Source organism: Charadrius vociferus, unplaced genomic scaffold (genome assembly GCF_000708025.1).
Source record: "Charadrius vociferus isolate BGI_N301 unplaced genomic scaffold, ASM70802v2 scaffold448, whole genome shotgun sequence".
NCBI classification, from domain to species: domain Eukaryota; kingdom Metazoa; phylum Chordata; class Aves; order Charadriiformes; family Charadriidae; genus Charadrius; species Charadrius vociferus.
Genome location: NW_009649753.1, coordinates 168,511 through 183,598, shown reverse-complemented (window position 1 = coordinate 183,598; position 15,088 = coordinate 168,511). Strand labels below are relative to the sequence as shown.

The 15,088-nt window shown below is 40.0% G+C and overlaps 1 protein-coding gene across 2 annotated transcripts in view; it reads right to left on the bottom strand.

The window, feature by feature from the left end:
* The window catches only part of LOC104291613 (mucin-5B), a 46,500-nt gene extending 32,673 nt beyond the window's left edge, over nucleotides 1-13,827 (bottom strand). Inside the window, exons 1-13 of one of the 2 annotated variants that reach the window (XM_009890866.1) lie at nucleotides 13,730-13,811; nucleotides 11,774-12,029; nucleotides 10,153-10,267; nucleotides 8,698-8,785; nucleotides 6,597-6,730; nucleotides 5,956-6,181; nucleotides 5,358-5,362; nucleotides 5,046-5,166; nucleotides 4,142-4,259; nucleotides 2,820-2,958; nucleotides 2,130-2,231; nucleotides 1,091-1,160; nucleotides 693-830 (exon numbers count right to left, since the gene is read on the bottom strand). In XM_009890866.1, the coding sequence (XP_009889168.1) occupies nucleotides 693-830; nucleotides 1,091-1,160; nucleotides 2,130-2,231; nucleotides 2,820-2,958; nucleotides 4,142-4,259; nucleotides 5,046-5,166; nucleotides 5,358-5,362; nucleotides 5,956-6,181; nucleotides 6,597-6,730; nucleotides 8,698-8,785; nucleotides 10,153-10,267; nucleotides 11,774-12,029; nucleotides 13,730-13,811 (1,594 nt within the window). Of the gene's footprint in view, nucleotides 1-692; nucleotides 831-1,090; nucleotides 1,161-2,129; nucleotides 2,232-2,819; nucleotides 2,959-4,141; nucleotides 4,260-5,045; nucleotides 5,180-5,357; nucleotides 5,363-5,955; nucleotides 6,182-6,596; nucleotides 6,731-8,697; nucleotides 8,786-10,152; nucleotides 10,268-11,773; nucleotides 12,030-13,729 lie in introns of both variants that reach the window. The other variant, XM_009890867.1, reaches the window with a different exon arrangement.
* Nucleotides 13,828-15,088: the final 1,261 nt, after the last annotated feature.

Genomic DNA, 15,088 nt, shown 5'->3' with positions numbered 1-15,088 from the left:
GGGGGGGGGAAGGCAGAAGAAAAGAAGAAATCACTACATGAGCGGAAAAAGGAATGGCTTCTAGATGAACACTCTTAGCTCTATAATGGACCTCGCCTGAGAGAAGACCATTTTCCTTCAGAGACTTCCTGATGTTCCCACAAATCAGACAGGACCCTGTCTTTAGAGTGTAATTATTATTTTTCTGCATTACAGTAGCACTTAGTGATAGCACAGAGATTGGAAGCCGCTTAAATGTGCTTCAGTAAACACTGGCAGACACAGAAGTGCCTCCCCCAAAGGCTTATAAGCAAAGGAAATCACAAAAGCAAAACAAAACGGGTCAGAAAGACAGGATGTAATCCCATTACATGGGTAGGAAACAGAAGCACAAAAAGCTTAAATCATGTAAACAGGAGATTGGTGGCAAAACCAAGAACATAGTCTGCATCTCGCAAGTCTCTGATGAAGACCTGCTTTTACATATAGAGTCTAAAAGACCTGCGCACACTAAACATCACACATTTTATCTAATTTTCTTCAGCAAATTGAAGGGTTTAGCAAATGCTTTGTTTCAGAAAGGCTGTAGATTTAATCAGGGGTTCTAACATACCAAAGTCAATATAAAATCAAATAATTTGTTCATTTAAAGTGATAGACAAGCAGCTATAACCCAGTTTGAGAGCAAACTGAAAGAGCATGGTGTGTCCTACCAGATGTACGATTCTGATAAGAATGATCAACAGTTATGGAGAGCTGCATTACAGGTTTCATTTGCACTCGAATCCGTACTCCAGTTGAGCTCAAGATTTTGATGAAAAATGTCGAAGGTCTGAAGATGGTGATGCCATCTAAAGAGGAAATAAAGAAAAAAAAAAAGAAAAAGATGCATGCGCCTGCAAATCTTTATGAAGCTGAATAATCAGGATCTTCCGTTTATCAGTGCACCCGGTGTAATGCAAGAATTCATGGGGAGTCCCAGACCTAGTATTGACCTAAGCCAGATGACCTAACAATGAGCTGGGCAATGTTCTTTCCAGAGACAGAAGCAGAAATCCCTCTGTAAATAGATGTAGGCTAGTCTGGGGAAGATGTGAAGAAGGACATTTACCTTTGCTTACTGGCAGCTTGACAATGAAGTTGTTCATGTAGATATTTCCACAGGAACATATTTTTATAGTCTGCAGCAAAAAAGAAAAAAGAAAAAGCACACAGTAGTGAATGCATATGGCACAAGACAGACAATAGCAAGCTGACAAGCTTCATTAGGCACTAGAAGTAGCGTCTTCAACACATGATCATCTCTGGGGTCAATGTAATTCAATGTCTGGATGCCATACAGCAATGTACAGCAAATGTCTAGGCAATAACAAAAAATAAAAAATGATTGAGTGCTTTCACATACCTAAGAGGTTAGTTATCTTTTTGAGAACCACATGTGAGATGTTGTGTGTATGTTTGGATCCATCTCATTGGAAATGTAACATACCCAAAATGAGAGCTGTCTGACTCAAACTCCCTCAGTAGTCAATGGAGGGAGACAGGCCCCTCCAGAAGAACACCTTATACTGTAGGTGGATTGACTTGAACTTCAGAGATCCCCATCTTCCTTTATTGACTATAGAAGGAGGTTCTCCTAACAAGCTTAGGACTGCACCAATTAAATACCAGATCAACACAATGAATCTGTATAATTTTAGGAGTGCATAAATACCAGCCCTAACTCAGCATACACTGAATTCAGTTTGAATCATGGTATAATTTTCAGTAGGAGAAGTGTCTTGCCTTTGTTTGGAAAATTCTGCAACTTCGTTCATTGCATTAGGAAAAACCCCGGGACTCAGAACTGTTGTAAAAAGAAGGGGATGTTTTCTTGTAATCTCAATATCAAAAAGAATCAAGTCAAAAAGTTTGAAGTCATGAAAAAGAGAGTTGACGAAGATAATTTTTAGCCATCTACCTCTAAAGAAAATGGAAAAGCCAGAATCCAAAAGAACTGGAATAACTTTTGTAGAACAAACCAATAAACACATGGGCCACATCATCAACTGCAACAGACCAAAATGAGTCCGCAGTGTTAGAGAAATCCCATCTGTGAACCTAAATGAAAGTGACATATTATGTGTCACTAATTAAAGCAAGTTACTTACAGTTCTTCCTAGTGTGACTAATACATTCTTTAAGCAAGTCATTGTCTTTGACGTCCCACACTGGATAATCTCTCCAATCACCACAAATGTGTCATCAGTATTCTGAAAAGGTGTGAGAAAAGGAATGTGCAGACATTGTTAGCACAAAAAAAAAATAAAATAGGTGTTTCTGAAAGGCTATAATGGAATAATGAAATAACCAGGCATTTAATCTCTAACTACAAACTGCTATATTTCATTGCCAAAATCAGTGATGTTCACTGACTTTCCTCTACAGTCTCTTTCCTTGCTATCAACCTGTGTGGCTCATGTATTTGCAGACAGTCACATGGAATTCAATCTTTTTGCAGGAATTTTTGCTCATCCATTTCCATTTGACAGTCATAAATGAAGAACGCTTCAGGAGAAGTGCTTAAATCTACACCAATGCATCCAATAAGAAAATTAATTTACTAAAAAAAAAAAGATGTAAAACTATATTGAAGCTGTAAAACTTTGATGATATGCATCAAGCAATTGGCTTGCAATCCATTTCAAATGGGAAAACTTATGGTGTTTAAGACAGCACACACTGAAGTGCTTTGCTGGATTGGTGCCATTTCATTAAATTAATTCATATAAAGCTCCAGCACAGCTTAATGCCTCATGCTACTCAAGACATTCAGGAGTGAAATGAGAGATTGCTCATACCTTAGCTAAAACATAATGGCAGTTGCCATGAAAATTAAATCTCTTATTATCGAATGTTGTTACATGGAATCCTCCATCTACATTGCAACTTCCAGAACAGGGCAGAGATATACAGCTCCAGTGGCCTCCTTTGCAAGTACTGTACAAAACCCAAAAAGGAGCAGTTAGAATAAACATAGCTTTAAAGGAAGAAAGGTGAGGTAACATCTGTATCTGAATCTGCACAGATGACACCCTCTCTGTCTTTTTAGCTTGTTTTTCAGCTGCTTAATAAACCCCTGGAGGAGGAAGACTTTATATTAGGCCCTTAAAGTGTGAAGGTTGAATGCCTCTCAATGGGAGAGTTAACTGCATTGGGCTTTGAACTAGCTCCTTCAGAGAGACACTGAGTTGGTCAAGCAAGGAATGTTTTGCAGGGCCTAAATTGTTTACTTGACTTTTTAAAGAAAGAGCCTCTTCAGGCGGGATCTTGCAACATTTTATGTTACTGATGCAACTCTTCAGCAAGTGGCTGATGTAACATTACAGTACTTGTGGAGGACCTGAGATAATGAGCAGTTAAAATTCTCAGAGCTGTGCACACAAGAGAACAGTCCAGCCACACTAGCTCAGGCTTTGTGAGAAGTAAGTGAGGATGTGGCTAGGTGGGAACCATCCAGAGCCCACCAAGTTCAGTTCCTCAAAATATCAGGTTTTGAAAAGTATTTCCTCAAAAAGCAGGAAATATTTGATCCACAGTTGTTTGCAGAACATCTGTCCTACCCCACCATGCACCACAACATATTTCATTCCTCCCTATAGTAAAGGATAGGTCTATGGTCAAGGAAAAATGCTGTGTCACAGGAGCTCAAATAACACATATTACTGTAAATTCACTAGATGGATATCAGAGTAAGAAATAAAACTGTTTTGAGAAAAATATACCTGAGGTCTTACCACCTTTCACTAGTGCAGAGTGGAGCTGGGTTCAAGGTACAGGATTTTTTTCTAAATCAAATAATTCTCAAGCATCAGGACTTTTGAGATCCAGACCTTGAAACAGCCTTTTGTAGATCTAGAGGTGGTTGGAAATGTAACTCATTAACACCAGCAAAAGGTCTGACTCCTTTGCTGGCAGTTCCAAGTAAGGGTGGTAACATCATGAGGTTGAGGACTACCTCTATGGTTCCCTGTACTGCTGAAATTCAAACCCATTTTTTTTAACATTTAAGACAAATGTTAGGGATAGGGAAAAAAAAGGAGAAAAAAAACAGAATGCAATTCATCAATGATCTGAAATAATTGTCTCTGCCTTGTTAGTGCAATCAAGTTCACCACAGTACCAGTTTTGGCAGGGAGTGGAGTAAGTCCCTCCAGATGAGTAGACTTTGCCTTGAAACATACAGGGGCAGCTGTCTCTGGGGATGCATTTTTTGTCACCGAGGTCATCAAGGATAGTTCCTGTTCAGACACATTGGCTAGTTAATACTCCTTTAGTGAGTCTGGGAAACACTATCAAGGAAGATTAAGGTAAGGAAAAAAACTCTGGAGTGTTCAGCGTTTCTGTAAATGAATGAGATATGTTTTAAGGAAAATACCACATGAGGCCCTTTGAGGTGTTAATGGATGGGAAACATTTCTTACTAGAGCTTAAATGAAAGCAATGCAAAACCCAAAGAAAATCTCTGCATGTTACTGGAATTTGTCACTGTGAGCAGGATTATCAAGTGCCAGATTGCAAGGATGTGAGCCAGTTTCCATCCTTTTCTAATAGTGAATCTAACAGAAATCAGACCCTCATCTTAGCCTCTGCTTCATGTGCAAACTTACACATGCATATACCTGGCAATGCATTTATATTACGTGTGACTTAAGCTACAACAAGATCTAGCCTTGTAACAGGGAGGCACCTCACCAGACATCTTCACCTGCGTTCTTACTGTCTAGAGAACACTTCTCCTTTTTCCACATCTGTACCATCTTTTTCTCTCTAGTCCTTAGAAATGTCCCCTCACACCCCAAACCCACCCCAGTGGGGTGCATCTTGCAAAGTTGCAGGTTCTTGCATCTTTAGAGATCTGGTTCTTCCCAGAAGAAAGTTGTCAAATTATGCTAGAAGAAACAGTTTATTCATTGGTGTTAGTGTAAAACGTTAAAGAAAAAAAAAATGCCACTAACTGAAAGGAAGCAACCTCCCTCTTTGGCCCTTGATATATGTCACCCATTGGAAGAAGTGAATTGCCTTACCAGGAGGACAGAAGCAGCCATCCGTACATGGGGCTTTACAAATCTTGCTCCTTTCTGGGTCAGTGCATGTGTCAGCACACGAGTTTCCACATTCCATGTACTCCATGTTGTTTGGGCATTCCTTTATTCCTGATCTGCAAGACCAAATGAAAATGCGGTATGTTAATGATGTATTTATAAGAGCTCTCAAATCATTGTATGGCTACCCAACTCCTTCTTCCTCCTTTCCCTCATATCCTGTTTGCGAAATTTTCTATCCAGCAGTGTCATGTTTGTTTAACCTCTAAAGGAACTTTTTATGGTCACTTTTACTTCATCTTTGGAGAAAACCGTACCACTGGGAAATATGAGTTATTTCACATTATTTTACTAGCTCAAGGTTGGCTGAAGTCATGATACAAGCAAAGGACACTGGAATCATTTATGGAGTCATAATAGTTTATTTTTGCCTGAAGCATCAGTCATTCTGGCATTAATTTTCTATCCCAATCCACACCAGCAGTTTGGGAGAACTACCTGTAGCCTTCCCCCTGGATTTACAGTGATTTTCTGCTCGGTAGCTGTGACAACTGAGTATGAAAGCACAGGATAAGCTAAGGGCAAACACATTAGACTCTTCAGTGACTACTTCTGACTAGATGTCAACATTTAAAACAAGGCTATTTATGAGTTAACTGTGCACAGTAAAATTTAAAAGAAAGAACTGGACAAAACAAGCATATAGTTCTAATTTAAGGAGCAAAATCCAGTTCAATTTGTAGAAGCTTTTCCATTAACAACATTTCTGTCAATGTACTTCTACAGATTGATTCACAGTAGTTAACATAGCTCCCAGCTTTGCTCTGCTGGGATCAGAATACATGCATGTATATCTAACCTGAAAGAAATCTCCAGAGCAGTAGTTACTTACAGCAAAGATCTTTGGTTCTCCATTCCCCAGGGTCTCCCTTCCTGAGGACACAGTCTCGAGAGTACTGGTTTAAAGTGCTGCATATGCAGCTGGAAACCAAATCAGAGTGGGAAGAATTAACTGCACAGTGGCACATATCCTCAGCACAGGTCTCTACATAGTCATCAAATGCAACCATTTTGGGGCAGTTTCCAAAACGGGACATAAGTTTCTTGCATCTTTTTTTCTGTAAAAAAAAAAAAAGAAAGAAAGAAAAGAAAAGAAGGAAAAGAAAAGCGATACTCAACATTTTACCAACTTTCAGATTTATGGATGTGCATGCCAGATGACGCAATACTAGGATGACAAGATAATTCAGGTTGGAAGGGACTTTGGGAGATTATGCTGTCTAATTTTCTGTCATGAGGTCCTTTTACTTGGACTGGAAGCTGTCATTCAATTGTACATTTTCCCACTATCTATGTCTTTAACATGATAATAGGATATCCTTTTAGCTATAAGATCAACATTTTCCTCAGATTCATGGGTGGACTCCTGAAAAATTCAGTTCAGTGCATGCTTGGCAATTAACACCTGTTTCAAACAGTCTCTCCAGGGCTGTAGTTCAGGGGGGTTTATACTTATTGGCCACACATACTTACATATTTACTGCATCTGTCATTTTCCCTCCTAGGATGTCTTCCAGTGCGGTCATCTGGACTCACATCAGCACACTTTTCTGATGGATCCTCTACTTTGTGGAAGTTCCCAAACTGCCTTGGATGCATTTTATACCCTGCAAAATCCCCAGATGCATCTGAGTAATTGCCTACAATTATTTAGATCAGTTAATGGGCTATAAAGATACACTTAATCTTTGGGTTCTGAGACAGTATGCTCTTCACCAAATGCCCAAATTTAGCCACAGCATCTGTGTTCTAGAGATTGACAGCCTGATATAACTTTGGATGAACTAGAGCCAGGAATCTGGCACACTTGTATCAAGGCCTGCTGTCAGCCTGCACATCTATAATCACATGAGACTCCTGACCTTTCTATTGCACCTCATCGCTTCCGAAGACTTCTGTACATTATGGGTGTATTTGATATTGCAGGATTTTGTATTTGCATGTGTAATGATCATATATTTCAGTTTGACTTGTACTATCACAACTCAAAGTACAGCCTTAGTTGTATATGTTTGTAATCATTTGGAAATCGATTACTTTTTACAGGCCAGAGAAGATGGGAAGAGGGAGCAGGAGGAAGACAGGCACACGATACAGGTATGTAATTGTTACACTAGTCAGAGGGGTGCACTTTCCCAAAGCATTACCAGAAACTTGATCCTGGATGTGAGAGATCTTTCTGAGAAAGTTTGAAATTTATATATTTTTATGGAGAGTATGCATAAATTGTCATTCTATGATTTTTTTTTTTTTTTTTTTGGTTTAATAGACAGGTTTCTGACCAGATCTATTCTCCTATGCTTGCTCAGTCCCTTAACTAAATGCAGGCCTGAGAGAAGCGTTGTTCTCAGGTACTTTACCACTAACTTTTCTGGAAACAGAAGCCATTCTAAAGCCCTGAGCTCTTGGAGCCATGTGATTTGCCAAGGTTCTCAACTGATATCGAAGGATACAAAGAATAAAGTTTCAAGAAGAGCTACTCCATGCAGAAACAGGATTTTTCTTCCTGATACCTTTTTTCCTCAAGAGAAAAGAGCCTGAAAGTGAGAAGAAATTTAGGACCTTTACATGCAGTGGATCATAGCCTGGGCAGGCACACTGACTGTTGCCTCAGCCCAGGGAGACGGATGTATTCAGAGCAGAAAAGAGGGACATGGGAGGCCACCTGGTCACTGGGTGTGGGAATCTGTTATCTGTGGAACCAGATGCATAAAAGAAGAGCCTGTTTTTCTTAGAGCAATGTTTCTCAGTAGGAAACTGTTTCTTCATAAAAAATTGAGCCAGCTTTAGTTTTTACCTATTGCGCTTGTGAAATAAAGGACAGAAACGTGACCAAGATGCATCCAAAAAGCTTAATATGAAATATGAAAATGAACCCCAAATCTACCATTAGTAGTGGTATTTTTAATCAAATCTCAGGATTGTTTCTGAGTAGGTAAGGTAGATGACAACATTTTTCTGGTGACTTAAGAAGTGCGGGTATTAGATGAAGGGATGATGTTGTAACTTTGTCTTCAGTCCTGCAACTAATACCACAAGATGTAGGTTTCTTTCACTCATATAACCCGCCACAGGATTTTAGCCTCAGCTGTTTGCTATGTTGTTCTTTCCAGTTCAGTGCAATATCCAAAGGTGTCAGTGGATGGCACCACGGTTTCTACAACGATGCTCAGTGAAACCTCTCTGGCTTAGTGATGTCATTACAGAAGCAAAAATAATCACACTTGATGCCCAACTGTAAAATGATGAAAATGGAAGGACATAAAATGCACTGGTGCCTCATTTGAAACTACAAGTTCCTTGAAGTTTGCTACTGTCAGTGGGAAACCTGACATGATAGCCAGGCAATTAATTTGGGTCAAAGATGTCTGAGACTCTTGCAAGTTTGCTAACAGCAGAGGAACCCAAATTATCCCAGAACCCTTTAAAATACATCTCCTGTATATAAAAATGTTCATGTATTTCAGAGTGCCTGTAAGGAAATCTGAATCTCTGCTTAGAGGAAACCAATAAAGTTTCATGTCACATATTAGAAGTTCTGTTCTATGTGGAATATGCTGTTTTCATGGCCTACCATCCAAAATCAAATCATTCTTCTCACTGCCATCATAGTTTCCACATAGACCACATATTTTCTCTTTATATGTTTCTTCCAGGTCCAGCTACAAAACAAAATCAAAGAGAAAACCCAGAGTTTAAAGGCTTTGCCCCCCATTAGCAGCACATGTTACAAAGTGGTTCACAACAGAAAAGCACAGGAGCAGAAATACTCATTACCGATTTGTAGCAGTCTCCTTTTCTGTTACAAATCTGCCATAAAATTTACCTGCAGACAGGCTGAATTTAAATGGGAAGATAATCTGGCAATTGTCATTCCTACCTACCGAACAGCTAACTGAAGCATGCTGAATACTGGACTAATCCTTGGACCAGTGTTTCCCAGTACAGAGACACTGGTACATAAACGTGGTATTTCTTGCAAGGTACCTCAGCTCCACTCCGGGCAGGTCAGATAACTGCGTTCTGATGCTGGATATTGCGAAGAAGCAGCTTCTGGTCAGGTTTTAGCTGTCTCTAAGGCTCTTTTTAGTCCATAGGCTAAATGGAAGACTTCATAGCATTTCTAGGGGTGGGTCTGTCCACCGCAACTTGTTCTGCCCGGATTCAGGAGCAATAGAGTCAAGCTAGCACACTATTGCCTTGCTAGATAGAACTATTGCACCTAATCACACCTACATGCTTGGAGGGTACTCCTGACATCACTCAAGTCCACCAAAAAAAGGCATTGGTTTTCATACAAGTGTGTAACCCTAAAATTGGGTCCACTCTACAGGTGGTGCCTGTAATACATCAGGTATTAATTAGCACAGAGGAAGGGGGGAAGTAAATACTTCATTAAATCAGAATTTGAATACAACTTGATTGCTTCCTGATTTTTTTTTCTCTCTATCCACCTTCTACCCTCTCTCTGTTTCTGAACTGCAAAACATGACATACAACTTTCATTTATTTAATCTCAATCCGGATTGTGGAGGACAAGTGTTCACACCCAAAAGTGTAAATACACTGTTGCAGAAGAGGATATTTTGGAGTGTATGTATAAAGGGGAACTCCTGCATGGTAAGGCTTTGGAATGAGAGAGGCCAAGGTCTGAACTGGCCATACAGATTAGTTTCCCAGACAATATTTGTGTCGAGACAGAGGGTAACTAACAAGTCAATGCTGGAGGAATTAGCTGTGCTGCTGCCACTGGCCCATGGAGGAAGCAGGTAACTACAGAGTTGCTACCTCCAGGGTTAACAGTGGCACCTTTTGTCATATAATATTAGCTGGGAATGCCTGGGGGTTGTGAATCTGTGCCCCTGTCTCATGAAACTATTACCTAGTTTGGTATGTCCCTATTAGTTTATGGGTACAGCGATACCTCTCCCCCACAACCTCTTATATCAACACGGTGCCTGCATCCAGCTCTGCTTTTCATCATTGATGAGGTTCACCAAGAAAAAAACAACTAACTGGCTGTTCATACTAGGAGAGTGTCAGCCCAGTTCCACTTGAGTGTCAGGCCCAACTTGGAAGTGACTTGGAAGTAAGCACAAGTGTCCTCAATCAGGATACTCTTCAAGCTGAAAGGCATGGGGATCCTGGAAATTGGAAGGAACAAAACAGATTGCATTGAAAAAAAAGACTCATCAAATCCTCTCAGAGATATAAGAAGAAAAACTAGAGTCAAAGGGAGCTAAATAAGCCTTAGGGACATTCTTTTCAAGGTCAGCCTTCATCCACACAATGCATTAAATTTGATCACCTTGTCCAGTGATCTTAGGTACGTGACCTTTTCCCAACCTTAATACACAACATAATGTGTTTTGGTCATGAGTATGTCAATACTGCATTAGCCACTTGACTGATACGGATGAAGCTCTGCTCATTTACATATCCTGAAGACCTAACCCAAAAGATTATAAGGAGCAAGATGGCAATACTGGGAAAATAGCCCTCCACATGAGGATACTGCAGGTTCTCATCATCCTTCCAAGCTAACCTTGACATCTGGGATTCACAGAGGTGTGAAAAGAGGTCTGTTCTGTTACTCATGTACTAACGTGACTCAGACCTACATTACTTTTTCATCTCACCAAGACATTTACCATTCATTTTCTCAGAGCCTGAAAAACTTAGAAAATCAGAAAACGTCTAAAAGATGGGAGATTTCTTGCACCTTTGGTTTAGAAGATACAAGGGCTTTACTACTATAATTACAATTGAGTGACGCTATTCTATATTTGGTTACTTCTAGAAGGCTGTCAAGAGAAGACAGCCCATATGCTTGCAATTTTCTCTCCAGCAAGATTGTGAGGGTTTTTTCCCAGAGTCAAAGCTTGCCTTTGGCCTTCATACTTACATGCTGGGGACAAGTCACCGTACTTCTCATGAGGGCTGCCCTTAAAATTATGCCCAACTTTCAGCTACCATTGCATATGACTTTTTACCTATGGAGTATTTTTACCCTTCTGTTTGCAGATCGCTTTCTGGTTCATTTCACATTGGGATTAAAGGCATGGATTTTGACTTCTGAACCTTCTGTCTTTTGTGCAAGAAGACCCCAAGGAAAGCTGTGATCTGCAAAGCAGTGCAATTTTCTAGACTAATCTCTCTGGAAACAGAAAACTTTTTCTAAAGGACCGTCTCTTCCTGAACAGCAGCATGCAACAGTAGGGTCAGTACCACAGAAATAATGTTTTGAGAAAAAAATACAAAGTTTCTACAAAATCTAAACCTTCTATAAATAAAGTGTTGATTTTATCTCCTTCCCTCCATCCTTCCCTCCCAAATCAAAGCAACATTAAGGAAACCTACACCTTCTGTTTTTATAACATACACATTGCCTTTTGCTTAATATGTTTGTGTTGATCCCTGGGAGATATAGTTTACCTGCTTCTTGCCTCTTCCACCACTATAGGTGGCGTGTCTACAATACCGTGTTCAAAGTGCTGTGAAGATACTGTACACAGCCATTTGCACCACTGCAGAATATGACAACTCTCTAGACAGACCACCTGTTGCTAATACATAGCAATAACACTGCTACACAAAGAAACAGCAATAAAACTGCTGCACAAGGAAACAACAGTATGGTCTTTACTTACTTGTTGCCGTTCACTGTGATGCCTGTCTCCTTAACCTCCAAGATCACTCCATCAATGGTGACAGTGAAGTAAATAAGGAAGCTATTCTTGTCACTGCGCCTGATTTGGATGTTAAAGTCCTGGTAGCTGTCATTGCAGTGCGAAGCGAAGACATATGTGCAGGTTCCAGGAAAAGTGAACTTAACATGGTCAAATGTATGGAAGTGGAAATTGCCCCAGGTGGCACATTCACTCCTACTAACAGTAGAGACCTGGACTAAAGAAAGAGTCATAGGAGGGGATCTTAGAAATTCAGCCCATATGAGGTGCTTTGGGTTTTTTTTGTTGAAAAACACTAAAGAAGAGATTTTCAAAGGCAAAAAAATGTTAACCTTTGGAAGATACTAGCTTGTGGGAAGAAGTTTCATCTCACTGAATTTTTGAAGTCCATGCCAGAGATACGTTCATCGTGAATAGGTGAGCCCAGGCTTCTTTGAAGTTAATAGTGAGAAGCAGAAGAAGTTCAGCTTCCATACCTTACATATCCACATAGGAAGAAGATGCTCCAAAACTGCATGTTTCTCTCCATTGTCTTTAAAGGTTGCTGAGGGTGCCAATGTAGATGGCACCCCTCAGCATTTACACTGTAGATACAGTTCCACTGTAGATATCTAAAGTGAAGTGAGGGGAATCTCACCCTGGCTGCTTAAATCTCATTTCTACTTTTGAAGTCCTGTTTCTTAACACAGGCAATACTTTAGTCCAAAGTCTTGACTTCAGTCCCTTCCAGGAGATACCACAGGTGGCATGACTCTACAGCAAAATGGTAGCCACTGATCTTAGCAGTTGAGGCTGCCACCAGCTTCAGCAGTCAGCTCAGAGCTACTTGTTTCTCATCTTAACCAAAAATCATGTCTTGGACCTCTGAGTTGTACCTCTATCAAAGGTACATACATACTTCCACTGCTTATAAGACGTCACTTCTGAAAATAGTTTTCATACCACTGAGCTACACAAAGCCAATGTGAGTCACCTTGAATTGAATAAGATATGCTTGTTACAAAATGCTTTTAACATTTCTTCTAGACCCATCTGAAAGAATGACAAGTGAAAATGGACAATTTTTTGGGGGTGTTGTTTATGTAGCACATTTAGGAAAATCAACATAGCAACATCCATCACAGATCAAATCAAAACCAGTCATTAATGTACTCAGTGCACTCTAAAATACTACTAAATATTCCTACCAAAGAACTAACAAGGGAAAAATGAAAAATTCAGATCTTGATGATAGAAATGTGCAACACAAACTCAAGTGCCAAAAAGTTGTTACAGAAACAGCTTTTTAAAAGGACTGTGATTTGCCATAGACATTCGCAGCACTGAAGTGGAGTAGGGTAATTTATTTAGCACTCTTCTACACAATAAGGAGGGGAAATGAGAAAGTTTGGCTATTCTTGGAAGTGGAGTTGCCACAATAACTAAGACAGCAATAACTGTCACATCAGTTGTTTGTGTATTAAGCAACTTTGAAAAGTGTAAGACGTTCAAAACCAAACCTGGAGGTAAAAGTGCAGCAGACCACAAAAAAATGTGATTACTCCTAATGCAGTATTTCATATTGATCAATCAAGCCTATCAGGCATTATGGTTACATACTTCTTTTATAAAAAATATATGTGAAATGTGTTGAAAAGGGTGTCACCGTTTTTTTTATGATGCATCCAGAGGGTGTCCTCTTTAAGATTAGTCACTTAGGACATAAAGCAGTTGATAAACTACCTAGTAGCGAAAGAAAAAAAAAATAATACTTAAATGATTGATATTAAGGATGAAAATGTATGATGTTAAACAGTATCTGGCACGCCTACAGCTCTTACATGAATATGTTGCACATTTTCATTTGACAACTCCATTTGTCACCTACACAGAGCAATATGTAAGCAAATAATCTGAGAATTAGATTTTTTTTCTTACCTATCTGAACTGGTTCTTTGCCTTTGCAACAACTCCAAATTAGGCAGAAGATCCAAAATGACCCCCCCTTTTTTATTTCCATCTTGCCATGAAGCAGTAACTTGAAAATCCTTCCAGGGAAGTGTTTTTTTCTTGGCTTATAGGCAGATTTTTATAGTCCAGGAATCTGGCGTGAGAACAAAACATTGATGGCAGGATCCCTGAAAGGTGGAGCTTCATTTGATTTTCTTTCAGTGGTTCATGTTTAGCACCCAGCAGCCTTGTGCCTTTCAGACAAGACAGGTATCCTGTTCTCTCTTGCTTTATGTGGAGACAGCCAGCTGTCCTCTTCTTCTTCACCCTTTTTTTTTTTCCAACCACCCACGCTTACAGTGTTGCTTTTTCTTTGGCAAGAATAGTTTTTCTTTTTCATAACATCTGATCAGTAACAAGCAATCATTGCCCCTTTTCAGAGCTTTTCTCTGGCTTGCACATCAGCACAGTCCCCCACCTCAAGAAAAAGTATTTGTTGCCTCTCTTAGCTTGATGACAACTTCTAAATGTTAGAGCAAAAAATATTGTTAGGCCAAGCATAATGTATGGTTTATTTAGAGTAAAAACTTTTGGCAAGAGGGAAATGTCCTTTAAGAAGTGTATCCAAAACATCTTACAAAAAAGACCACAGATTTACTGCTTCAACAGACCAGGAATGACATTAGTCCACAAAGTGCAAACTTCTCACCTCTACTGCACAAATGGGATTTAATTGCACCAGTCAGACACGGGAAGTTAATTTATTCTTTAGGCACACAGAGGTGGTGGTTTCTCCAAACAGCATAAGGGACCCCAAGTCCCACCAAAATGTAGGCCACAATTCATTTCTTCACATCTTAAATTACACCACTGGAAAAGGGTCCCTTGGTGCTATCAGAGTGTTTTAGTACCCTATCACACACCCATAAAAAACCCAGCGGTCTCAGTTGTGAGCTGATCTATGTTCCACTGTAGGAGAGTTCTTAGATACCCTGCACAGATGTGTGATGTCAGTAATTTTAGGGTCTCTTTTAGAGATTTACTTGCTCTGTTGGCACAAGCTGACCTAGCATTTCTTCACCTTATCTGTGCCATGGCGGAACAGCTTCTGACACAGACGAAGCCTCTCGCAGAGTCCCTGCAAATCAAACGTGGGTAGCAGACGTCCCCACACTTTCAACTGCTCCATGCCCCTTTGGGAATACACTAGTGCCAGAATGACCGCCAGTAGCAAGTGGGCCCAAATACAGTTTCAAGTGGACTTAGGTTTCACCCTTGTTGCAAGTCGTCAGGTCAAGTCTGTCCAGGCACTCACTGGGAAATACGCATGCCCTTTTATCTGGCTGG